This window comes from Sebastes fasciatus, chromosome 2 (genome assembly GCF_043250625.1).
Source record: "Sebastes fasciatus isolate fSebFas1 chromosome 2, fSebFas1.pri, whole genome shotgun sequence".
NCBI classification, from domain to species: domain Eukaryota; kingdom Metazoa; phylum Chordata; class Actinopteri; order Perciformes; family Sebastidae; genus Sebastes; species Sebastes fasciatus.
In genome coordinates this window covers 36,998,423-37,026,334 of record NC_133796.1, presented here as the reverse complement: position 1 = coordinate 37,026,334, position 27,912 = coordinate 36,998,423, and the positions used below count along the sequence as shown (strand labels likewise).

General features: G+C 39.3%; 1 protein-coding gene across 2 annotated transcripts; it reads right to left on the bottom strand.

Annotated features, from left to right (window-relative positions):
- Positions 1–297: 297 nt before the first annotated feature.
- Positions 298–27,912, bottom strand: hsd17b12b (hydroxysteroid (17-beta) dehydrogenase 12b). Of its 2 annotated transcripts, none has more exons than XM_074622594.1 (11): positions 27,540–27,912; positions 18,230–18,276; positions 15,571–15,646; positions 14,658–14,765; positions 14,258–14,322; positions 11,590–11,634; positions 10,141–10,175; positions 7,917–7,998; positions 7,087–7,152; positions 6,273–6,422; positions 298–2,728 (listed from the first exon to the last, which is right to left on the bottom strand). In XM_074622594.1, the coding sequence occupies exons 1-11, from the start codon at positions 27,715–27,717 to the stop codon at positions 2,621–2,623; spliced, it is 960 nt and encodes a 319-aa protein (XP_074478695.1). In that variant the 5' UTR covers positions 27,718–27,912; the 3' UTR covers positions 298–2,620. The 2 variants fall into 2 exon arrangements, with proteins under 2 accessions (XP_074478695.1, XP_074478703.1); XM_074622602.1 differs by having other exon boundaries at positions 6,263–6,422; positions 27,540–27,891.

Here is a 27,912-nt window from a genome sequence, read left to right as displayed (position 1 = left end):
GTGCGCCAACACCGGCTTTAAACAGAATCTGGCCTACTGAGCAGTAAAATATATATATATTTTTAAATATTATACAGACTTTTGTATAATTTATCCAGTAAGTGTGTTATTATGATTTTAGTTATTTGCAAATCCAATTTTGACAACCTCAGAGCAGACAAATCCTGGCGCACCCCGTGATCTTTGGCAGCACCCTAAGGGGGGCCCGGACCCCAGGTTGGGAACCACTGCTCTTAATCGTACAACCATGTGATCCAAAACACAAGTGACAAGAAAGGTGAAACCGAGCACGAGAAGTCAGAACAGAAAGATGATGTTTATTGATAGTTGGGAGAACAAATGCAATGTGGTTTTCCAGGTTGCTCTGCTTTCACCCCGAACAACATTCACCCCCGGTATTAGGATAATACCTAATCCTTGAGAAAAGCACAGAAGCTTGTCCCCTGCTGCTGCACCTAAAGAGTTAGAAATGTCAAGTACAAATTGCCCATGGGGATTAATACAGTATGACTTAAAGCTGATATCTGAGCCAAAACAAATCAATGAAACACGAAACGACTAATCTAGGAACAAACAAACTCAACTAACACGTAGTTTTCAAAAGAGAAAGTTGTCTGTTGTGCCATCTGTATATTTGGTTTGATTTCACATTTTAGTAAATCCAGTGATACAGGTGAAAAGATCGAGATTAATGTTGCTGTAGCTCTGTTATTGACACACACACACACACACACAAACAAACAGCCCACTCATTATACCGGGATCAAGTGTATTTTAAAAGAATTTTAAGAATTTCAGGATAGAAAGTCGTGCCGAACAATAAGGACAGTTGTAAGAATGAATTTGAAAATCAATTTAGTTTGTAAACAAAACACACATTTTCATATTACACCAAAACTTCTCCTTCGGTGCTGGTTATTCATCTACAGATTAAATGTGGTTTGGTTAAATTAAACATGCGGTCCCTTAACCACCACATCAATACTGTCGAGAAAAACCTTAAAGGGATAGTTCAGGTGTTTTGAAGTGGGGTTGTATGAGGTACTTATAAATGTAAATGGTAAATGGACTTGCATTTATATAGCGCTTTTCTAGTCTTCCAACCACTCAAAGCACTTAACACTACATGTCAGCATTCATCCATTCACACACACATTCATACACTGATGGCAGAGGCTGCCATGCAATGTGCCAACTTTGCCCATCAGGATCTAATCTAAATACTCATTCACACACCAATGGCTAAGCCAATGTGGGGCTAAGTGTCTCTGAGCCAGAGGAGCCGGGGATAGAACCACCGACCTTCCGATTGGTGGACGACCTGCTCAACCCTCTGAGCCACAACCGCCCTGTGTATTACTTACAGTAGATGACGGTTGGCATGCCCCAACAGGAGCACCGGCACTGCAGCAAAGCAATACCGTGCAGTGGACAGGGACAGCAGAAAAACTATTTTTACGCACCAAAAAGAAAGCCTCACCTAAAAAATCTGTTTAAATTTACGTTTTACGTTTACCGTGAACTGAACTGAAAGTGAAACGTATCCATACGTTTTTTGTCATCTGAGCCTGCTGGCTTTGAAGAGAACGTAGAAAGGTTTCCCTTTCAGTTCAGTTCCCCGTCGGAAAGGAGAAAGAAAGGGCTGTCTGACGGAAAGATAAAACGGTGAAAATATTCTAACTATAGCATAGACTTAAACAGATATACATTTTTTTAGGGGGGGGACTTTCTTTTAGGTGGATACAGTGCTGTCCACAGCACTGTATTGCTTTGCTCCGGTGTCGGTACTCCTGTCTCTTTCTCCAAGCTGGGGGCACGCTGACCATCATTTACTGTAAGTAATACACCTAATATGGATAAGTACCTCACACAACCCCACTTCAAAACACCTGAACTATCCCTTTAAGATGGAAAAAGAGATCTTTAATGAAACTGAGTTGGTGCTCAAGAAGAAAGGTGTCAATCTCAGTGCTTTGAAACTACTGATATGAAAAAATAAAATCCCAAAGAATGAGGAATTAAGCTATTAATGTCACACAAACAACCCATTACCGCCTTTTTAAATCTTGATAAAACATTGTTCAAGTGCTCTGGAGAGTGTTGACAGTCAGCGAGCACCACCTCCAGTGTTCTATAAACAGCTTTAAGCTGGTCAACAAGTTAAAAGCTCGTCCACTCACTCACTCACAGGAGGCCCATAGATACACACACACAAAATATACAGAAGCCTCCAATGTCACATCCAAATGATCTGCATCTTTCCCTCATCATCTACGCTTAATTCTCGATCATGTTTCGCAGGCAGATGGATAGTTTGGGGAATTGTTTTTTTAGTTTCAGCGTTAGTGTTCCATTCATTAAAGCTGATCACTAGATGAAGAGCACCACTTTGTTCGGTATTTTTTCACACGACTGTTTGAATACATATAACGGCAACTGTGGCCAGATGCTGCCTCACATCATCTATGACTGGGAGTATCAGAGGGAGGGAAACGGGAGATGTTGCCCAGAAACTGTCACATTTTCTCTTCTTGGTCCATGATGATGGTAGTCGGACAGACGAGTCGTTAACACAGCTGGTCCCCTCTGTCTGCCGCCGCCCGCCGCCGCCCGCTCCCGTCTAACCCTGCTTCTGCTTCTTAAGGTAACGAGCGCGCTGGGACAAACCCATCCCCATCACGTGGCTGTTGAGGATCTTGGCAGGGAGCAGAGCTGTAGTCACCCAGCCCTTCAGAGGGAAATAACATGGTCAGCTGGTGGCATTTACAAATAACAGATTAGCATTCATTATTAATTATCCGACCCACAGAAGCAACAACTGTGGCGAGCAGAGGAAAACGCAAGCAATTGTGCCGTTTTAATGCTCTTACAGCCATTTTGGCACAAGTCTCTATAGAGTATCTGCACATCTTACATATACATCAACAAACCTAAATTTCCATTGCAGCATTTTTTTTAAAAACCTTATCTCACTGATGTTATCAAAAGCTACAACGACTTATAGATAGTTGTAAAAATATACTTATCTTGCTGGACAAATTCACCACATTTGCATCAATTTTTTTTATATATATATATATATATATTCATATTCAGATTAGTGCAATAAAACAGTTTCTGCTTTAGCCATAATGTCAGTTAACACGCTTCCAAGACAACAGTATGGCGCCTAAAACAGTTAATTTTGCTTCAAAGAAACCCCTACTGGTTTTAATCCTCTTTTTAAGTAAGTAGCAGTTTTATGGTGGTTGTTTCCTTGACTTATCGTATTCAATTAATTAAATTAATTACCAATACAGATTTCCTATTAATTGAATTATTTTAATTCCTCATGCTAATTTACTTTAAAGCTGAAATTAGTTATTTTTCTAAATGGATAGATACTTAAATCCAAGGTGGATATAATAAACGGATAATGACTTATGGACTTGGTTGAGTGTGGTGATACACTTACTCTTTGTAAGCGCCCTTCACTTCCACATCCATTTAGTTTTATTACCAGCCGCGACAGCGTGTGGCTGGTATTGTTTTGACCTTGTGAGTCTGTGTGTGTGTGTGTGTGTGTGTGTCATCGTGGCAAAATGTGCTCCTGGAGACACCTACTGTAGCGGGGGCTACCACAGAGGAGGTTTAGAGCACTTTGCCAGGTGTTTATAGATTTCTGCCAGTCTGTCTGTGGACACATTTTTGTGACCGTGATGGCGTCACAACCGTGTAGGATGCAGACACAAAACTTTACAGCTGTGCAGTTGAGATCAAAATGAAGGTCGAGTTCGAAGAGGGGCTTGGTACGAGCAAGGTAGGGATGTCACGAGAACAGATACTTCAGTACCAAGTCGATGCCAAAATTCTGAAAACGTGACAGCACCCGTTTTTCTACAGTTAACGCTGGTACCATAGCTACCGGGGGAGGACTTGAAACTAACAGCATCTAAAATCCGAAAGGACGCAGTAAACTCACTATCGACGTGACCAGGGGTCGCACCCTATTTTTTCCCTGATAACGCTACATTGTGAACAACAAATCTGTGTTGAAATCGGCAGAACGAGAGCTAGCTAACGTTAACGGAGGTTGCATTATGATGCATTCAGGTTCTATTCAGTAAAAATGAGGCAAAGGTAAATAATAACCTCATCATGACGTATTCAAATGTAATCTTGTTAAATGTTGTTTTTGGTGAGAAACTTAAATAAATCCAGTTTGTTGAAGGAGAAGTTTTCACATCAATATGTTTAATTGTTGTTTTGTTTTTCTTTTTTACCGTGGTATCGAATTGGGTATTGAGCATCGTGGAATTTCACTGGTGTTGGTATCGACTACTAAATTTGTAGTATCGTGACATCCCTAGAGCAAGGGCGTGGGAAGTAGGGGGGCAGGAAGTGGGCAAGGGGCCCCTCCCACTTTACGTTATTACCTCCGCCAAGGCCGAAAGGCCTAAGAAGGAAGTTATGTTTTCACCGCCGTTGGTTTGTTGGTTTGTTTGTCCATTATCAGGATTACTACAAAAGTCCGCGATGGATTTCAATGACATTTTTTTAGAGGGGTGGGGTGTGGCACAATGAACAATCCATTAGATATTGGTGGCGATCCAGATCACGATCCGAATGTAGAATCTGCGTTTTTTCACATTAAACTCTGTGAGATTACAGTTGAGTTTGACCAAAGCACACTTGGTGATTGTTGGAAAGAGTAACGACGACGGTTTAGGTGAGTCTTATTTTGTTTCTGTCCAGTTTGAATGAAGTGTTTTACGATGCTCCGCTACGTACAGCTGATCTCAACATAAACAAAAATACATGTGGATGATGGCGCAGGCTGAACGGAGAGGGGGAGGAGGTCTGCGCTCTCCGAGTGCCATTCTAGTTATTAGTATTATTATTATCATTATTATTATAATAGGCTTTTATGATGACTTCTTAATTGTGCAACCAAATATCTATAAACAACATGTGAGCATGTAGAAGGTTTCAGACTGCAGCCTTACAGCAGTCTAAATTACATACAGATGAGTTGTGGATTATAACGGGGAGATGGGCAGAGCTTTACTGCACAACTGAAGGCAGAGGGATTATGAGATAATCAGAGCAGACGCTACTTGTCTGCAGCTTGTGGTTTAGTGAAATATAAAGGCCAGTGACAGGGAGGATCTGTTTACGTTCTCCGCAAAATAACCGTCGACCTTACAGGATCAACAAAGGCTTGTTTATGCTGAATGATTTATTGATCACCTGTATACGGTAACGGATGGTGTGTTGTTATTTATACGTATATCAATAAATGATCATTGACATTAAAGGTCACATAGTTCAACAGTGTCCGACACAACGTGGAGGAAATGGATGGCTCTCTGTAACCTCTGTTAAAATGAAGAGACCGAGAACAATCTGAACTAAACTTGTGTTTCCGTCTCATTTTGTGATGCTCGTGTCTCTGCGGAGTAATTACAGTATTAGGATGCACATAGTATGGCGAGGTAATGGAGGAGCATCCCACTCCATTCTTTCAGAGGATGTTTACCTCTTGATGCTTTAGCAACTGTTGACACAACATTAAATCAGTGAATGGAGATGAGCAGGTGGGAAGCTCTTTTGTGTAAAGTGAAATTGCAGCCCCATGATGTTTCCGTCCTGTTGCCATGACAGACCTCGACTGTTGCTCGATTACTGCTACAGAGACAACAGTTGGTATTAGAACGGCTGAAATTGTACCGCCCATTCAGACTGTCGGATAATCACATTTCAATTGTTCGTGCTCTTTATATAAACGGACTACAACGTGCGGAGGAAGGTCTGGCCTGCAGTGTGATTTTAAGTTCCAGCTGGCTTTCAGCACAACTTGAGTCACACTGAGTGGTCAGTTTAGTGTACACGCAGATGACACGACAGTCTTCGGTTAGTGTCCAATGCCAGATCTCCAGAATTTGCAAACATTGTTGGCAACGGCTAGTTATTATAAAATAAAAATGTGGAGATACTATGAAGTTTTTAATTAATTGTACAAAGGACCTGTACTTGTTTTTGAAGAAATGGTTACACAAAAACCCAGCTCTTCAGCAGCCTGGAATGTGTTTCAGTTCAACAGAGACACAGTTTGACTATTAATGTATAAAATAGATTGAGGTTCCCTTTCAAACTCATTTCAAAGACAGGCTTGCTTTTGGTGAAAATCAAAAATGAAGCCCGAAGTGAAGATTTAAAAAAAAGATTCATGGCACGTATTCATATTAGACTCTTTTTTCTTTTTGCTCCTACCGTTACATACCAAGACTTACCATAATGGCATGGGGCAGGTAGCCATTGGTCTGGGTTTGTAGCCCCACAGTGTTGAGCTCGGCTGACACGTAGCGCTCTGGGCTGGGCTTGTCCAGCGTAGCCCGGCGGATTTTACTTAGCTTGGTTGCAACAAAAAATGGCAGAACACTCTGGGGGGGGGGGGGGGGGGGGAGAAGGAAAACACACATAAATGAACAATGTGTCTAATTCATAGCTTGGTAAAGTATCGACACAGTGTTGAGACATTTATTTTTCGGAAATGGCAGGTCAATTATTACTTTTACCTAATTGTTTTTTAGGTTATTATATCATTCTGTAGCTTCCCAGTGGTGTTCCTCATGTATTCAAATCCAAACATTCATATTTTGGTCAAAGTATGAATGTTTTAGCGTTAAAATGCTATTTTCCAAAGCCCCTACATGTACAGTATATATACATGCTTATGGTCAGTGTAGTACAGTAACTTAAATGGCGGTCGGCATGCTCCCAATTTGGAGAAGCAGAATGTAGTCTGGTGGCTTTGAAAACAGCGATAACACGGCTTCAGTTCCTCGTCGTTAAAGGAGGTAACGTGGTGAAAATATTCTAAAAATAGTGTACACTTAAATGGATATTGATTTTTACTAGGTGGGCCTTTAACCTATAACCTTATTGATTAGCTTCGATTAGCTTACTTTGTTAACATGTCACCGCTTTTTGGGAACAGCTGAGTGGGCGTTTCTATTTGAAAATAGAAACGCATCATTATATACCACCAACCTTCATCAAAAGCATGAGGGCTTCTGGTGAAAGAACTAAGGTTGGTTAATTTACCTGGATGATGATGCCTTTGTTCTTGTACTCAGCCTGCAGTCCTCGGGAAAAGAAGTCCACAAATGCCTACATTAGATAAAGACAGCTCATTAAGGCCAAAACTACAATTCCATTAAGAAGAAAGATGGCACCAAAACATCAAAAATCCATGGCATTTCAATTCTAAAAAAAAGAATAAGGACAGTCCACAATCTGCAGTGCCAAAAACTAGCAAAGAGGAAATAAGTGCACAAAGAGTTCAAGTACAATGTGCTTTCACAATGTTAATGGCAGGTGTAATGAACTGAGATGATCGTTAAATTGAGCATTAAACTAAAGATTCACCCGAGATGGATTTTGGAATGCACTTTTAAACTTGCACCGCAGACACCGGGATTTAGTAGATAAAAATGACCCGGCGTTGAGACACCGGCACATTAATCAGCTCAAAGTGTGAACAACAGGCTGTTTTTAAGATAACAACCACACATGAGACGGTTATAAAAAAACATTATGACGCCAAATGCTCCTATAAACATTTTTAATTGGTACACTACCTCGGGACCTGAGTTAGTCACCGGCTTATTTATATTGAACAATTAAAACGGAAAACATGAGAAAGGACGATCCTTCACTTTATCCCTGCATCCAAAAAAAAAGCTGAACTAGCATCGATCGTCATCAGTAGGTACGTTTCGCCTCGATGTGTTAGACAGAAAAATTCATACCTTGAGAACAAAGATGCACTATATTATATGGCGAGATGTAAGCCGTTTATGATGTTGGGATGCGTCTATTGATAACACAGTGAACACTTGAAGAAAAGGTCATAAACTATGTTCTGCAATTACCTTGGAGGCGGAGTAGACGGTAAGAAGAGGAACTGGGTACATCCCACTGGCGGACGAGATGTTGAGGATGGCCCCCTTCTTCCTGGAAACACAGGAATATAAATAAGAAAATGCTCTTTTACACTGAGAGGAAACACATAAAGAGAGAAAGAGGGGACATGCAACAAAGACTTCAGCCTGAAATCAATCCCAGTACGATAGAGGACATGGTGCTGTGTGTGCTTGCAAGCTGAATAAAAAAAAACTGCTCTTGTTGTACATCAAAGAAGAGCTGGTAGATATTGATAAGATCAAAGATACAGTAACATCAATACCTAAATATTTACAACGTGTTGATATATTTGCCCCGGCTTCTGGTGCTTTCATACAATATTTAATCTAAACTGGAGGTGGATGATATTTTGAGAAAAAAAAAAAAAATACATTTTGTATGAGTATACGATGGCCAAGCAGGTGAAGGCTTTCACACTTAATTTCACTCAGCTACAACAAAAACAAGGCAAAAGTGAGCATGGCTCATATATCCCCGCTCACCGATTGACCTACTAAAGTAGGGCCAAAGGTTTTGCCCTTTTGGAACTAATGGAATTAGTCTACTGAGCACAATGTAGCTTGTTATTAGCTCACCTTCCTCAACTAGACCACACTGTCAACCATCATACCAAAGTTCCTAAGTTAAATAGTTTCAGGGTTCTGCTCCGGAAACGAAATTGTGACACACGAACAGACGGAAGGACGGGCACATGGAGCGCTATATACCCCCGACTACGTTGTTGCGGAAGTATAATGATCAGAAAATTGTATAAAACAGCTGTAATGCAGACTTTACGATGTGCACGTTCTAACGTAACATTACAATTACCAAAATTACAGATGGTGCAGTATGTATCATGAAAGAGATTATATTCCCACAAAAGTAATATTCCTGTTAATCAATTTGATCATTTATCATATTTTGACAAAAAAATGAATAGTTTAACAATATTTGTGACATTGATTTAAACCGTAACACCATACGTCATAGCAGCACATAAAGCATCCAGTTTAATGAATAAACCTTAAGATAAAGCTTACTGTATATGCAATCAAGGTTACAGATCGATCACGTATTAACAGATCTATATACAGTATGTGTGCATAAACATTTCATGTTATGTTTGACTTTAAAATAGTACAATAAAGAGTTTTAATGATGTGCAGTGTAATTAAAGGAATAGTTCAACATTTTGTGAAATGCGCTTACTCTAGGAAATTACTGCGCCCGGCACAAAAGTAGTCCAACACATATATCACAACATGTTATTATTACTATGGATGCACCAATCAGACTTTTTCAGTCCCGTTAGCGATACCTGGGTTTTGGGTATTGGCCGATACAGAGTACCGATCTGATACCAGTGTTTGATTAATAAGCTGTATGCCTCACTGTGTGGAAGTGACTGGGATCATTCCTTTATGTGAAAGGCAACATCAGGCCTAGCTTAAATATTGCTTTCCTAACTTTGTAAAAACAAAATGTACCAAATAAATACAAATATAAATTAACTGAATTATTTATTTTTAAATAATAAATTGTACACCAGCAACTTGGTAAAAGATCTTCAAAATTAACAGGAATTACAATTCAAGTATAAACCTTTTTAATGCATCAAGAAATTGATCGAAACTTAACCAGGAATTAAAATTCCAGTATATAATGTATATAGTATATAAACATAGAATTGAATTAAATAGATCGGCCCCATTGTCACTGATACCGATCAAGCTATTTGAGTCAGTATTGGCCCGATATCCAATTCGTTATCGGTGCGTTCCTATAACAATTTTTGTACTGATGAAAGACACAAGATCTAACATGTTGATTAGTGAGCGTTAAAAGGTGCTGGGTTTAAACTTTGAACAGAGCCAGGCTAGCCATTTCCCTCTGTTTCCAGTCTTTGTGCTAAGCTGTTCGTCTCCTGGCTGCAGCTTCATATTTAAGAGACGGACATGAGAGCATGTATCAAATTTTGCATCCAACCCTTAAAGAAAATAAGTAAGCATATTACCCAAAATACCGAACCGTTCCTTTAACTGTTTTCTACAGTTATGCATTGCATGATCATATCATCACGACACCATTTCAACTCAAAGCCCCGTGTGCTGCTTAATGCATTTGTGCTGTTAATCACTCTAGATTCACAGACATCAGTATTGTATTACTGCTGAAGTCAGACAAACTTACCTCTCCACCATCTGAGGTAAAACAATACGTGTCATCTGAAAAACAATGGAGAAGGAAGGAGAGAGAGAGAGAAGGGGACAAGTGAAAGCATTAGACAGGCAAAAAACAAAAACGAGTCTACTAATGTGCGTGGGTTGTGGACAAGTGTGTGTGGAGGTGTGTGGAGGTGTGCATCCGCATTTGTAAACGCGCGTGTGTGTGTGTGTGTGGGTTGTGTGTGGAGAGGTGGTCGGGGAGCGAAGACAAAAAGAGAGAGGCAATGATAACGATAGCAGAGGGAGCAGTTTAAAGAAATATTGAATGACATAAATTAAGTGTAAAGAGAGTGGGTGGACTTTAGCTGTTGCTCTGGGAACTGCCGAACATGGAGACGAGGGACGGAAGTGACTTACTATGCTTTATGTCATTGTGCTGTTTGTGTGTATGTGTGTGTGTGTGTCTTTATTGGTCTGCGAGACTACCTGACAGTGGGGCCTCAAACTATGTCAGCGGTTTGAATCCACTTGGACAAACTTAATTACTCAAAGGCGACCCGGACGTTTGTTTGACATACAGCAAACATTTACTAGTCAATATCCACAGAGTCCATGTTGTGCAGACTGAACCACTTATTTAAGCTAATCTCTGCTAGGGAGGGATCTCCAAGGTGACTATATAAAAAGGGGATTTGAGAACATTTTCACAGCCCTTAAACTTTGTCATTTTTAATTCTTTTGAACTCTAACAGTTTTTCAAGGGAGAAACCTTGTGCCTCAAGGAAAAAGCCTTGTGCCACATAGACACAAAGCTGTTATCACTTCCAAAGGTGCCTCTATTAAATATCACCTTGAAGGGGAAATACTTGTGCAATTATTAAAGCTTGGGTAGGTAACATTGGAGAAACTAGCAAGAGTACGCTAGATTTTTTAAATTATACAACCGAAAAACCCAGCCCAGTGTTGCCGACTCTTTTCCAATGAAAGTAGCCACCAGCACTAGTGCCAAAAGTTGATAAATCTAGCAAGTCGGCAACACTGACAGCCCGTCCCTTCAGGCCTCCCTCCAAAGCCACTACCCCAAAATGATCATCATGAACGTAAACAACGTACATGGCTACTGTTAGTACTCACAGCTGTCAAGCTAGCAGCTTGGGGAAGACTACGGTGACGCACAATGAGTGTACGGACAGAGGGAGTGACGCAGGCAAGCTGTAATAAGCCCGTCCAATCCATTCATTTGGGCCGAATGAAATGATTGGACGGGTTTATTACAGTCCTGTGACAGCGACAGGTACCGGATTTTCTTTTCTTTTTTTGTCAGAACATATGATTTATTGAAAGTTGTCTGGATGAAAAAATCTAAAATACATTACCAACCCATAGCTTTATGTTTGACATTAAAGGTCTTTTTTTTTTGTCGATTAAAAAATCCCCAATTACATATAAACGTTTTTAAAATAATAACACTCACCTGGCACACTGACATTATGTTAATGTTGACCATGGTGTCGATGAACTGAAACAAGAAGAACAGGAGCATTACTACAACGTGGGTGGTGTGTTTGTGCATTAACTTGCATTTATCATTATTCAGAAATGTAGACAATCAACTGCAGATATTAAACATGTTATCTTGAGATTTCTTAAAGGTACAGTGTGTAGGATTTAGTGGCATCTATTGGTGTGGGTGCAAAATCGCGGTAACGCCGTTCGCCTCGCTCAGAGGCCATCCTTACCATAATAACACTACTTTAGGAGCAACAGAAGTCAGACCGCGGCTGGCGGTACAAAGGTTTTGCACTCTGTGGCTCACGTTACAGTTTCACAAGCGTGTTGGAGAACTACGGTGGCCTTCAGGTAACGTAAAAACGTGAAAGGCTCTCTGCAGAGCCAGTGTTTGGTTTGTCTGTTCTGGACTACTGTAGAAACCTGGCGGACCACCGTGGCTAGCAAGCTAACGAAAACACAACGATTCTTAGTATCAGGTGATTATACACTATTGTGAATAATATATTCCATTTCTGCTTATGGATCCCCCTAAATCCTACACTGGTCCTTTAAAGCACAAGATGGTAGAAATTATTTGCTGAAATGCCAAAAGTTGTTCACATTAAAGCAACACTTGGTAACTTCTGAAAGAAGAAAAAGCATGTACATTCTCTTACAAATGAAAAGTTTAAAACCTAAGCAAAAAAAAAAGTCACCATTGCTCAATTAAGTAAAGTAAGTTACAACCTTACTTGGTGTGGTATGACCAGTAGCTTATGGTGGCTAATGTTAGCAAACTTTAGGTACAGTATATTGCTGTGTAACTATTATGACGCTTCTCTACTTGTGCTACTGTTGCACTACACTATTTAAGGTCCGGTATTTGCCTCTTTTGGCCACCTTTCAGTAAAACTCACACAGGCTTGCATTAACTTTTACTGTGTACCTGTTACCTTTATATATAAACATATTTTATAGAGTAGAATAAAAAATACTTTGTCTGCTTTTCGCGTACAAAAGGCAGAAATTTGTCTTTGGTTCGCATGTGCAAAAAACTGCTATGAAAAGGGTACATTAAAACAACATATCACATCCAGACAGGACACATGAAAACACATTCACATAAAAACACAATAGAAGCTACATTAAAAAGGAGCACCAGATACCAGGACTGAATCAAGGTTAAATAAACAGATATAAAGTGCTGTGTGCGGAGGTAGCAGCTGGCTTTGGAATGTGTCTGTCCTTACATGTTAAGATACTTCATGGCAACAGGGACAAACTATTTTTTATGTTTTTCTTTGCACAGGGAACTTTGGCCTGATGGCAGTAGCTGAAAGTGGTGGTTTAAGGGATGGCTGTGGTCATCTATGATTTTGCCATGATGATAGGACAGTAGGGTCTGTTTGTAGCCTGTAATTGTCTTTCCCAGTTTGACTACTTTTGAAAGCTTTGTCTTCCTTTTGACAATTAGCATTATGAGCATTGTTGAAGGAACCTGAGACCAAAGATTTTCATTGCTAATGACTGCTTTGCTGGAATTGACAAATGACAATTAAAGAATCTTTAACCTTGAAGCAGGCAACGTAGTATAATTACTAGGGCTGTCAATAGATTAAAACATTTAAATCGCATGATTGTCCATAATTAATCGCAAATTACTCGCACATTTTGTATCTGTTCAAAATGTACCTTAAAGGGAGCTTTGTCAAGTATTTAATACTCTTATCAACATGGGAGTGGGCAATTGCTGCTTTATGCAAATGTATGTATATATTTATTATTGGAAATCAATTAACAACACAAAACAATGACAAATATTGTCCAGCAACCCTCACAGGTACTGCATTTAGCATTATAACTATGCTCAAATCATAACATGGCAAACTGCAGCCCAACAGGCAACAACAGCTGTCAGTGTGTCAGTGTGCTCACTTGACTATGACTTGCCCCAAACTGCATGTGATTATCATAAAGTGGGCATGTCTGTAAAGGGGAGACTTGTGGGTACACATAGAACCCATTTACATTCACATATCTGTAGGTCAGAGGTCAAGGGACCCCTTTGAAAATGGCCATGCCAGTTTTTCCTCGCCAAAAATTAGCATAAGTTCAGAGTGTTATTTAGCCTCTTTCTTGACAAAGCTAGTTTGACATGGTTGGTACCAGTGGATTCCTGAGGTTTTTTCTCGTTTCATATGATGCAACTATCTTGACTCTAGATTTAAAACTGAGCCCGCCAAAACCTTAAAATTGCAAGTTGCGTTAATGCATTAAAGATTAACTTTGACAACCCTAATAATTACAATACATTATCAATAACAAATTTATTTTCCACTTAAAATAAAAGTACAATATTTGATCAGGTGTTACTCAGCTGGCCCCTTTTGTCTATTCAATGTAAGTCAGAAACTGATCTGAGCAACTGTCCATACATCTAACTGGAAACTGAAAAGGATTCAGTTTGTAGTGGAGCTAGATTAATCAAACTTGATTGAAATATGATGTGTACAAAAGACAAAATGACATAAACTATATGTTATGGGATGTGCTATTATTACCACTTCTATTCCTTTCAATCTGGTATTCTTTATATGCCTGTATGATAATCATTTATACCTTCATTGTAAATAGTAAAGATAATAACTTACAGTGTCGAGATTGGGGACGTTGAGGAAGAATTCAGGGTAAGAATAGGATATTCCAACGTTGTTCACTGTTAACGAGAGAAAAATAACAGAACTGTGACATTAAACACACTAAATAACGTTAACAAAGTGACGGATGAAAAGGAAGATTGCATTTCTGTAATGTGGAGTTCAGGGTGTTATTCCTCTTTCCAATCTTAGGAGGGCAGCAGAGGGCTGGAGAAAGCCAGGATAAATTAACCTTTATGATTACATGGAAAACTCACATTTAACAAAGTGGATTTTACAGCATTCCTGATGCCCTGTAGGCACTGATTCAGATTGAATTTGCCTTCTCATACGACCGACTAATTCAATTTTATGAAAAGCGAGGTGACCTAAGCAGCACCTGCTGCAGTCTTACCCAACACTCCAATCTCCAGTCCGCGGAGTCCATCTTCAATCTTCGAGTAGATATCTACAGCGCTGAAGTCCGCTGCGATCGTTTTGGTCTCCACACCACATTTGCTCGCTGGGGGCACAAAACGTTTTCATTTTGCATATATACATGAGAAGCAATGAAAGATACCAGAAAAAGGAGCGCTCTCTTGTGTAAAGCATTTATTAATTGACCACATCACTAACAAATAGTCACTTGGAAAGGGAAGACCGTAGCAGAGGAGAAAAAATAATTAAACCCTGAAATAATCCTTCTTCATCAATGAGGATATCCCTCCCTTAAGAGGAAGCTTTCATTTAATTGGACAGATTCACTTTCAGCTCCAGCAGGAGGCTTTACTGCCTCGTAGCCAAAAGCACGAGAGTCCTGCTGAATCTCCCCTCAATGAAGGATCACTCGTGAAACACACGCAACTCAATGCAACAGCATTTAGTCTTAGTCATTTAGCCCTGTCGGACTATCACACTGAGCAATATGGATGCAACACTTCAGGTCCAGGATAAATGAGGCTGAACTCAAGCAGCTGTCATAATTAACACACAAACTACATTAGACTTGGGCCTTTGGACCACAGGTACTGTTGATTTCCCTCGACTGTAAAATACAGGATTAGTTTGACTGATGGATTAGTAATATTGAGTTATATTAATTTATTTCACCGTGATTTAGATGTAGATGCTACTCGTCTACAAAAATCTTCACTTTCCATTGTCCATGTCTGGCAACACTTTCGTCTGTATTAACACTGCATGTTTAAAAAAAATAAAAAATAAAAATAAAATAAAATAATAAAATAAAATAAAATAAAATAAAATAAAATAAAATAAAATAAAATAAAATAAAATAAAATAACAATAACAATATTTACACAACTCACCGATCGCCTTGGATACGTCGTCCAGCTTTTCCTGAGAGCGGCTGATCAGCACGATGGAAAAGCCTCTGCGGGCAAGCTGCAAACACAAAAAAAACATTGTAATGAGAATCAGGTTTATTTGCCAAGTACATACATGTACATACAAGGAATTTGACTCCGATTTCATGCATCTCTCTCTATGTACCTACACATAAACAGAAACAACATCTGGGAACAAGGACAACAAAGCTGAACAAACAAAGGCGAGGAACAGACAGGACATACACACAAGCAGCGAAAAAAGTAGGTGTACATATAAAAGCATATAAATATATATATAAAAAGCACCAATAAACAACAACAAAACAAGAAAAAAATAATAAAACAAAATATCTATATACCAGTCAAGTGCTCTGGAAGTTTCAAACAACACAAACTGTGCAAAAGAAATAAATACTGAATGGATATACATGGACTGGATGACCATGTACAGCATGCACATTCAAAGATGTCTATATGCTGTATGCACAGGGACTCATGTCAAACAAAGGTTATACACTGACACGTGTGCACTTCACACATTTTAGCAGAGTCAGTCTGTAGATAATAGAATAGAAGTGGCATTAAACAAGTGTGTGTTTATGGAATATTAAAGGGAAAAATTAGCCACCTTTTATGTGGATGTCAAATCAGTGTTGATGGAAAATGTATCTGATTAAAGCAATAAATTACTCAGTGCGTGCTATATTTACTGAGAAAGCCGAGTTCGCAGCTACAAAATCTCTTGTTCTTCCTGCATCCAGTGCCGTCATTTGACATGAATGACGTAGTTGGAAGGAAGAACTACAGGTTGCTATTTCAGCTTGGTTCTAGTCTTCCTTGTTCTCTTTGCTTTTAGCTGAACAAGAGAAAGACCGAGGCCGTGGCTGCAGCTGTACAAGATGATATGGCTGGCGCCCGGCGGGGACCCTGGGCTTCAGAAGCTTGCGTGCAATGCATCCTGGTACATGTAGGCACTGCCTACGCGGCTCTGAGAGCAGGAGAACTCAGCTTTCTCGGTCAATACAGCACGCACTGAGGAATTTATTGCTTCAATTGACTACATCTTACCATCAACACTGATTGGACATCCACATAAAAGGTGGATCAATTTTCCCTTTAAATCATTCATAAAGGTGCATAAAGAGTTCTGTCACTGTAGTCCTAGCTCTGTAAACTTGTACCTGTGATTGTACCCGTAATTTCTGTTTCAAACAGGTTTATTTTTTGAGTCTGAAGATTTAGGCTTCTACCTGTAATCTGTGCTTCGCAAGTCAAGCTTAAAGGGACTATTTGTAACTTTCAGAAATGCTTGTTAACAGCGACACCTGTGGCCTTGAAATCAACGAAAGTCAGCGTCGAGCTCGCGCTTGCTCGCTCTAAATAGACATGGACGAGCATCGCTCAAAACAGTGAGGTGACACACGTCAGCTAAAAGCACAATATCACTCTATATTTCAGCTGCTTGGCAGTAATGTTAGCTGACCAGACAAAGGTCTCTCCATGAATCACTGCTGATCCTAGTGTTTGCTTTTCCTGCCTCAGCGCAGGCTCAGGCAGCGGGGCTCCTCAACGAGTTACGTTATCGCCTCCCGACCGCAGCCGGCAGCCGCAGGGAGACACCGGCACCCGGTCGGTAACGAGACGACAACGTAACACGTGGAGGAGCCCCATCACTTCACAAGACACGGTAAACCTCTGTTGGTCTGGAGGAGCTGCAGCATTTATTTCTGCACAAACGTCCACTGTACATTCACTAGATATTCTCAGAGCTAAACTAACTCTTCTGCAGTGTGGAGTGAGCGCGCATTCACGTCTAGTAGAGGTGGAGCGAGTACGCGGGCATGCGCGCTCTGTCTGAGTGAAGGTAAGCAGTCAGCGGAGACGAGGCTCCGGCCACACTCGAGCGTGCATATGCGAACGCGCATTTGTGGCGACCCGCTACATTTATACGCTTAAAAAGTTACAAACAGTCCCTTTAATTCCACAAGATAAAAGGCGAATAATTACGCACAAGCATCTGTCTGCACAAGCACGGACATTTGACAGGTTTACTGTGTGGTAATGTCAAACAGGAGGTCACTGGCAAGGTAAAACCTTCTTTGAAAGTAACCATTTAGAAGAAACATTTCATGTGGAACTATCCTAGTTAGGTAGCTAGTCAACTAGCTAACGTGAGCTAGCATTTCTAAATTGTTACTTTGAAATTAAATAAAAATGAATCCGAAAGGCATGGATCTGAATGCACAAACCTGAGAAGCAGTTTACAAAAGCCTAAACATTCAGACTCAAGTAAATAAACGTGCAAGCAATGACCTGAATATACAAACGTTCAAACACAGACATTACAGAAACAAATCAAATGTACAAGTTTACAGAAGTAGGATCACAGCAACAAAACTGTATTTTCGTGCAAACCAACTGAAATTATAAATACAAACCTGAATGTTCAAGCTTATAAAACCAACATTACAGGCACAAAACTCTATATTTTCAAGCACACCTTTATGAATTATTTAATATTCCGTATGTATTTGACAGAGAGAGAGCGAGACAGAGAGAGAAATCCCACCCGACCCCCCCCCCCTGTTGTTTCACTGTGGTCCTCTGTTGTTTAGGTTCGGAGTCCAGGGAATCTTACCTCCTCTGCATAAGCTTTCCCAATCCCATCTGTGGCTCCTGTCACAACTAAAATGGGAAAAAGAGACAGACAGAAACTGAATTAGCAGGACAAAGTGTATAAAATCCTGAATCAAATATGAAAACACAGACTTTAATAAGGCAGGATATGCTTCTCCACGGTACAAGAACAAGATATAGATTCTTTCCATGAACATAAAACTGGGGCTCTATTGGCTGGTTCATTAAAACTGAGAAAAAGGAAGTTACGCTGTCTTCTTATATTTGTATACTCCTCCATTCATTCACAACTAACCATCGGGATGGATCCATACAACATGAAAAATTAATATAAATATAAATTAGATGAAAAAAGGACCAAAGACAAAACAACAAACAGAGAGAAGCAATTTACTGGATATACAGTCTTCATTAAACAGTGAATACTGAGTGTTTGTCACTGAATAAAGCCCTCTGTATACTAGGTATATATACAAATAACTTTATTGTTAGTTCAACTAACAGGCCAGGAGGATGATAGCTTTATCTTGGAAAAAAATCGGTTGTACCGTCGATGCATGTATGGGGTGAAGGAGATGGCATCTTGTATTGTATCGAAGAGACTGACTTACATAACAAAGAGAAAAAGTAGGAGAATTTGAAAAGGTGTTGAAACTCTTGTTGGAATTCCTTGAACTTCAAGGTTGAAATTTCTGTGTCGTTGAGTGCTTTTACATTGTTGTCCTTGTTTGTTTTTTTCCTTATCTGATTTTTTTGAATTTTTTTTATTTGTATGTGTAAAATATATGCAAAATTCAATAAAAATATTGTTTAAAAAACAACAAAAAAGTGCTCTTGTGCATGACCAAGGACACCTAAACATTACACCCATAATGTGATTGTTGGACATCTTCTTCCAGGACCGAATAACGGGCATTAATCTACTGCTATACCAGCCTCATAAATAAAGATTTTAGACAACACTGCAAAAACTGTGCAGTAAAAACTAAGCAACGCTAGTAGCCACCATATATGAACAGACAAAGAGCGCCACCTCCAGGAACTTTAGCACCACAGAAAACTGATGATAAAGAAGTCAGAGTCAGGGAATGTTTGATGTCTGATAAGTGATCCCTGGAAAGTGCAGTGCAATAACACCAATGATGGTCTTTTTGCTTTAAGCCAAGAAAGCTTTAGAAAAATAAAATGAATTGACTTTCAAGGGTAAAGGGCTGAGTGGGAGTGTAGATAAATGTACTGCAGGAAGAGGTACGCTGAGAGCAGCCGAGGATATAAGGAGGACAAAGACAGAGAGAGAGAGAGAGAGAGGGGAAGTTAGGTCCTCTCTGTCATCAGTGGCAGTCGAGCGAACGGATGCCCTGGAACTGCCTGGCACAAACAGCAGCAGCAGCAGCAGCGGCGGCGACAGCAGCAGCAGCAGCAGCAGCAGCAGCAGCAGCAGCAGCGGCCTATTTTTAGTAATTCCCATCTTTCAGAAGGAACTATTCATCACACCTCTGGCTAAATATAACAAAAAGTGGATTGGAGTGGGATGGAGAGTCAGGACATCCCTGTATGACCTGGCTTAAAAGAACAACATTCATCTTATCCTTGTGTATACTTTTGTATTATTCTTCATCTTGTGTTTTTTAAGTGTCAGTTGTGTGTAATTATTATTCTGTAATTATTTTGTTCCCTTTTTTTTGCACTGTGGTTTAGACCTAATTGTCAGAGTGAAGAGCACTTAAGATGGGAATATTGGTGGTTTAGGTCAAACCACAACAGTCTGGCTGCACTGAGCAGATCAGCCTCTAGGGGCCGCTAGCGTGGCTTTTAAACTCATTTACATGCAAGGTGCACTAACATAAGTGCAATCTCTATGCAAAACAAATTTAAACAGTCTAAGTCTACTAAAGATAAGTATACTAGTGAAAAGAAAAGTGCATTATGGTTTGCCGTTAATTTAGTTATTTGTGGTCTGCTGCCGGGCCCAGTAAAAGGTACTAGGGACACAGAGATACTGATGTCGGATACCGGGCCGATACGGTCTCAAAGAGCTGGATCGGGTATTGGTGACAATGGATTGGACTGCATTAAAAACACTTGAATTGTAATTTCTGTTAATTTTGAATATATTTTACCATGTTGCTGGTGTACGATTTATTATTTTAATAATACATAACAATTCAGTAAGTTTATATCTATGTTTTTGTTATATTTTGTTTTATAAAGTTAGGAATGTTTAAGTCAAGCCTGATGTTGCCTTACACATAAGAGAATGATCTCAGTCACTTCAACACAGTGAGGCATACAGCTTACTAATTAAAGACTGGCAGGATTGGTACTCGCCGTATCGGTCGATACCCAAAGCCCAGATATCGGGACTGAAAAAGTCAGATTGGTGCATCCCTAAAATGTACAGACTTATTGTTTTCTACTAAAGTTTCATCCGTTGTGTTTTTATATGCTGGGACAGGTAATAAAAAAAGATGAAATACATCTATGGAGGCCAGAGTATGCGTGTGACAGACATTAGCACTGTGGGGAAAAATGCATTCCCCACACGGAAGGCAACTGGTTACATAACAAAGATGTATTTGATTGACCGATGCGGTGGTGTCTTGCTGATTTATGTTGCATTGTGTTGCAAGAAAAGTTGAGCCATGTTAAAAGTTTTTGCCGAAAGATCCTGTGGTTTTTTTTGTGTTTTTTTTGTAAGATACTTCTGTGTTCACACCCCCAATTGGTCAATGCAGTGGTCTCATTGAAATGAGTGAGACCGAGAATTAAAGTGTTTTTAGTCTCACTTGTTATATTATCTTAACTAGGGATGCACCGATCCAATATATTCCCTCCAACATCTCAACTCTGCCAATACAGAGTACCAATCTGATACCAGTCCTCTCTTTCCCTCAAAATGTTAAAACTGTATACCTCACTGCATTTATTTGGATATGTTTTATGTAAGGTAAGATGAGGCCAGGGACTGCTGTGGTAGAGCTGCAACGATTAGTTGATTAGTTGTCAACTATTAAATTAATCGGCTATTTTGATAATCGATTAATGGGGTTTGAGTCATTTTTATAATAACAACAAGTCAAAATTCTCTGATTCCAGCTCCAGTCCACTTCTTTAATATGAATACTTTCTGGTTTCTTTACTCCTCTATGACAGTAAACTGAATATCTTTTATCAGCTATCATTTGAGGACGTCATCTTCGGCTTTGGGGAAACACTTTTCACCATTTTCTGACATTTTATAGACCAAACAACTAATCGATTAATTGAGAAAACTAATTAAATATTTTCTATTATATGTGTTTTTTTATTTAAGAATTATAAGCATTTAACAGACATGGTATATATATCATGATTAATATTGTTAATATACGGTATTTTTGTCAGCCATATCGCAGAACACCACACACTACCCGATCGTTGCTGCTTTCATGAAATGTTGTTTGTGCTGTTGCCGCAATGTCTAATACAAATATCCCCGCAGAGATGTTTATTTTAGGCAAATATTTTGTTCTTTTGACAATACTATTAATTCCTTCTCTTACTCATCTGTCTACCTACCCTTCGCTGTACCCATGTCCCCTTTGTGTGATCTTCCTAAGTACAGATGATGCCGAGGTGCCAAGCATCCTCTAGGGCTGCAGCAGAACCAAACAGAAGGGAGTGGGGGAGGAAAGAGGAGAGAAAATGACAAACACGAACATGGGGGATCCTGGGGGCAACTAAAAATAGCACAGGGAAGAGGAGGGGAGAGTGATGCAGAGTCCACAGGCACAATGATGAGGGAAACATAGGCTGGGTTATTTTTAGTTGTTTTAAGAATGAACTGTTTTGCAGTCGGAACAGAAAAAAAAAAAAAAAAGCTTTTATAGCTGAGTGCATGTTCCCTTCAGTCAAATAAAACAAGGTCTATTTTAGGAAGTGCTGTCTTCTGCAGAATGTAGGTTAGACTGGCTAGGTGTTCTGATGATGGTGCTACTATGTGTCATCATCCGGGTGTCGGGTTTGATAGCCAACATCGTTTTATTGTTGAAAATAATTGAAGGAGTGGGAATAAATCATCTTCTGCACCTAAAATATAAACCAAAGTCCTGCCCTACTTCCAGACTCATTATTTATACTAGAGGAGAGGGGTATTTCATAGAGACATAAGTGTTTATATACTGTATATATAAAATAATTGGTTAGTCGATTGACAACTATTTTGATAATCGATTATTTGTTTCAATCAAATGCCAAAAATTCTCTAGTATCAACTTTGCGAGAATTTGTTGCATCTCTCTTCTGTTTTATATCACAGTAAACTGAATATCTTTGGGATTTGGACTCTTGTTCAGACAAAACAGGACATTTGAAGATGTCACTTTGAGCTAAATTATACTTCGTGTTTCATTTTCTGTAATTTTATACTACATGAATATAATCGTTAGTTGCAGCTCTAATGTAATGTAATTGCACCGAGCACTACTGGAACAATCACAATAATAAAATAATTTACTACCGAATCTAAAACAGCAACAATGACTATTATTATATCAAATAAGACCACTGGAATGTGTGCATATGTTGGATAACCAACAATGTCCGAGCCTCGATAAGAGCTGGGCGATAGGTGGAAAATCAAATATCATGACATTTTTACCAAATACCTCGATATCGATATTGCGATGCTATTGTAGGGTTGGCTACTGGTGCTTTCATAAAATATTTACACAATGAGATTTTTGATAAATAATCATCAGTAATGTAGCTATAATGGCCAAGTGGGTAAAGGCAAATAATAAGATATTCCGATATCCAAAATCAAAGACAATATCTAGTCTCATATTATGACATCGACGTACAGGGCTAAACAATAAGGTTTGCCCGCTTGCCCGGGGCAAGTAAAATGCCACATCGGGCTAGTAAATCTAGCAAATCGGAAAGTGGTAAAAAACTAAAAAAAAAAAAAAAAAATCCGGAGCTGATGATGGACATAGCTAATGAGTGAGCCATCTCGCTTCCTTCTCATCTCTGTTGAGAGTTGTACATGAGAAGTTCCAATTGGCACGCTCGCCAGAAAATGGCATCGGGTAAAGACAAATTTTATGAGCTCCGGATGCGTGCGACGAAAAAGGATCAGTGTTTCTTCTGCATCAGCGATCGGCTGTCTGTGATTGGACGGTTTTCTTCTTCGTTTTCTGCTTTCATAGCAAATTGCATCTGCAATATGTTTTCAATAACACATGCATCAAATGGAGTTGTGATTTATTATGGCTGGTTTACCTATTCAAGATAATATAATGTGATGTGGAAATGGCAGTAAAAATGGTCAGCAACGTTCATTAACGCACAAATTTGCACTTCTCACAATTTATAGATAAGAACTATTGTGAATTGGGTCTCAATGGTTTGTCATTTTTAAGAAGTGGGACACCAGAAACAACGTTTGGGAAGCACTGAGCTGAAGGGTTTGAACTGGATTGTAAATTTTAAAAAAATCAGACAGCATGTGAACAGATGAAGTCATTATATAAGCACTGACAGACAGGTTAGTGATAAATAAACTGTTAGCTGTAACTTTTGTTTTAGATAGATGTTACTGTTTTATGAGCTTGATTTATAAACCACCCTGCGTTATTATTACAATATAAGGCAGCTATATTATTAATAAGTGGAGCATTGTCTCAGATAGCTCGACGCCATTTCATTAGGATACCACTACAATGGTTCTCTGTTATACTGCCACAGACTCTCTTTCTTTCTCTCTCTCACACACACGCACACACAACAAAGTGCGATGTGGTACCAGTGAACCTGAATCCCGAGGATCCTGCGGCTCATTTATGAATGGCTCTGCTCCCGTTACATAATCAGGCCATCCTCTCAATCAAGTCCACTTCACTGAGACAAAGTTTGTGAATGGAAGCGGCGGCGGCATCCGAGGCTAACGGGCTCCTCTGCCTCATTGGATATATTCTGATTCATTTTGCATGTGTAGCCTGATCCAAAAATAAAAACCCCGGCTGACGCGGTTCCATTTTTAGCTGCACGCAAAAAAAGATCAAGGGCAACTTCAGCACGCATCCTCAAAACATTTGGGTTTCTCTGGCGGACTGATGTGACTGCGACATGCACGGCTTGAAAAAGACTGCTCCGATTTTGAAACTCTGATAAAATGATAAAAATAAGAGTGCCCAAGTAAAAAGATAAATGCACACATAAAATGATTTAGGATTGGGAAATATACACTGCAAACGCATGAAAGATTTACTCCGAAACAGACTATTAACTATTGTTCTTCATCTCATGATTTCCACTGAACGTGGAGAATGCAGTGTAATATAACTGTATCTAAAACAGCTATTTCTACCTCTTTCCAAACTACTGACTGATTATGTGATTCATGTATCATGACGTGAACCTTGAACACCAGACTCGCAAACATTTGAGCAATCCCAGCAGCAGTCTGTTCAAACTTCAAGGTCCAGTCAGTGAGCAGGCTGGACAGATGGACAGCGTTCAGTCTGATTTGATAATCCCCTCCAGCCGTAATCCCATGACAAGATTTACTAGAGTTTACACCAGATAACAAAAGGCTGATCATTCCCTGCCCATTCTTTATTTCTAGTGAAAAGCACCACAGACTAACACTGCAGTCTGCTGTTGCTGGGACGAAGAAGAAGCCTATAGTGTGTAACAAATATGTGCTGAAGCAAAAGTAGACTTCACAATCACCAGTGTGAGCCATAAAACACTCAGGGTTAACTTATTATGCAAGCTGTGACACAGTGCAACAGCACAGTACTGTTCAGGTTGGCCATGTCACGTTCAAAGAAAATGTGTCTGATTGTAATATACATTCAGTGGCCACTTTATTAGGTACGCCTGTACAATATAATGCAATCCAATACAACAGCTCTAGGGCTGCAGCTAACGAATAATCTCATTGTTTAGTCTATAAAATGTCAGAAAATGGTGAAAACTGTTGATCAGTGTTTCCCAAAGCCCAAGATGACGTCCTCAAATGTCTTGTTTTGTCCACAACTCAAAGATATTCAGTTTACTGTCTTGGAGGAGTAAAGAAACCAGAAAATATGCACATTTAAGAAGCTGGAATCAGAGACATTTTACAACTAATTGATAATCGTCGCAGCTCTAAACAGTTCTGCCATAAAATCGTATACTTTTACAAAGTTTATAATGTTCCGTTTTTGTTGTCTGAAGTGTGTAAATTCAACTATAGGTCTGTTTCTGAGGTCATAGTTGGAGGTGGTTGTACTAGACTGACTACATTATATTCTGACTTTTTCTTATTGTTTTGTCCTTCCTATTTATATACTTGAGGAGGGCAGGATATTAGAAACCTTTCAATATAATGCACTTCACAACACCAATTGTGTAATGTATTGTGAACAATTGTTAGTAAATCTATTCCTCTACTGTTGCTCTCAAACTGAGAGCAATCTAATGTATAATATAGACGTATTCTATTAAGCGATTAAAGTACATTTTCTCTTATAGAATAAAATTAAAAAACTATTTCAGAAAAATGTATTGTTGCGACAAAGATTGTAAAACTGGAACGTTGTAAATAGTATTCAAGGTTATACATATCAGCAGAAAGTGTTTCCTTCATTGGCCTTCATTGCTCAATGGCCTGTTATCTATAACTGATAATCTGAAAGACCATGGAATTTGTAGACTAAAGTTAAATGCTGTGTTTACAGTAAAAGCAATTTAATACAAACGATGCTGTTTTCTGTAGCTACAAATGATTAAACACTAAATCAAAGTATTATCAAGTGGAGTCTAGTGTGAGGTTGTTAAATGCTGAGCTGCTGCATCACTAAACACTGATGCTGGATGCTGTCAGAGATGCAACTATAACTTTCAGCCAGCAGAGAGCAGTGAACAGAGCTTCTGAAGCTGCATGTTCAGTTACTCTTTCATAGACACACAAAATGATTTGGGCATTTCTTTTTTTTAATGTGACTTTGTAAACAAAAATGTAAAGGGGTTGGATGTGATTAAATAGTAAATAAATAAATTGAATATTATATAATAATAATAATAATAATAATAATAATAATAGTAATTAAGTTAGAGAAGTTCCTTTGGACACTGAATATAACTAAAAACGAGTTGGAGAAGTTTAGATTTGATTATGAATATTCTTGTGAGTTCTGTAGATTATAATAGTTATAATAATTCAAATATTTTTATTCTTGTACTTGTATTGATCTTGCACCTCCCCATATGCCACCTACTGTGTTCCCTCTGTCATTGATGATAGTGCAGTATGAATGTGTAAATGTCTCGGTGGACTGCAGAAACTGAATTGCCCTTCGGGGATAAATAAAGCTATCTGTATCTGTAGATTAGAAAAATAAACTATAAATTATTCTTATATATATATCTTGGATTCATGTTTAGTTGAAAGAATGGCTGGTTAATACACCCACAAGACAGACACATCTCCTTAGTTTTACAAGTACTTAAAGAAACTTTGTTTTCTTCAGGTTCAGGTGCAAATTGATGCTCATCTATATAGGAACCACCAAGAATCCAAACAACTCATTCATTCCTGTACCAAGAAGCAATTTGTTATGAATAGGCCCACTAATAAATTAATATTAAAGGGGACATATCATGCAAATTTTCCGGTTCATGCTTGTATTTTGGGTTTTCTACTAGAACATGTTTACATGCTTTAATGTTAAAAAAAAACATTATTTTCCTCATACTGTCTGTCTGAATATGCCTGTATTTACCCTCTGTCTGAAACGCTCCGTTTTAGCGCATTTCAACGGAATGGCAACGGAATTGCGTTGCTAGGAAACAGTTTGGGTCCATGTTTACTTCCTGTCAGCTGATGTCATTCGCATACGCTGCAACAGGAAATAAACATTTAGTATGTTTACGTTTAAAACTGGGAAATGGTCTAAATATTGTAGATTTGTGACATCACAAATGGACAGAAATCCTAACAGCTTGTTTCAAACGCACAATTTCTGAATACGGGCTGTGTGTACTTCTCCATGGATTGAGTGTTTTGATACTTTCACAGTATTTATATATCACTTAAACCTGCTTTATAATATAAAATACATACAAATCTCACTTTTTACGATATGGGACCTTTAAAGAGGAAATGGGCCGACTCCAATGACAGTTTTCATGGTATTTTGATATGATATTGTATCTTTATTTGATCACTTTCCTCTTAGTAAGTTATGTGTATACAGTTGAAATAAAAAATTTAAAAAAAGGTGAATGACACAAGCCAGCTTAACGTTAGACAGTGACGTCATTGTGTCCACACAGTCTCTCACCTGCCCATGTCCCCAGTGTGGTGGGTGAGACGAGCCGTCCGTTGCCCAGCACCCACACCCTGATCCCGGTCACCAGGCGACACACGGAGCACACCGACAGCCAGGCCGCCGTCAGAGCACCGAGCAGCAGCAGCGGCGTCTCCACGGACCGCAACACGGCTTCTCCACTGGACCACATACCTGCACCACACACACACACACCTCTGTGTCTCTGGTATCTGAGGACAGTACCGACCGGACGTCTAGTCTCTGTGTTTCCGGGAGAAGAAGAAGAAGAAGAAGCGCTCAAAGTGCAAAATGCGTGTCACGAAAAACGGATCGGTGTTGCTTCCGCGTTGGACGCTTCCGCATCAGCGAATGGCGGTCTGTGATT

Excerpts from the sequence above, each read along its gene's own strand:
- hsd17b12b (XM_074622594.1), bottom strand. The coding sequence starts at position 27,717 with ATGTGGTCCAGTGGAGAAGCCGTGTTGCGGTCCGTGGAGACGCCGCTG. Across the intron at positions 14,766-15,570 it reads CGACGTATCCAAGGCGATCG|CGAGCAAATGTGGTGTGGAG; the intron begins GTGAGTTGTGTA and ends TTGTGCCCCCAG. Across the intron at positions 7,999-10,140 it reads TTACCTCAGATGGTGGAGAG|GAAGAAGGGGGCCATCCTCA; the intron begins GTAAGTTTGTCT and ends CTGTGTTTCCAG.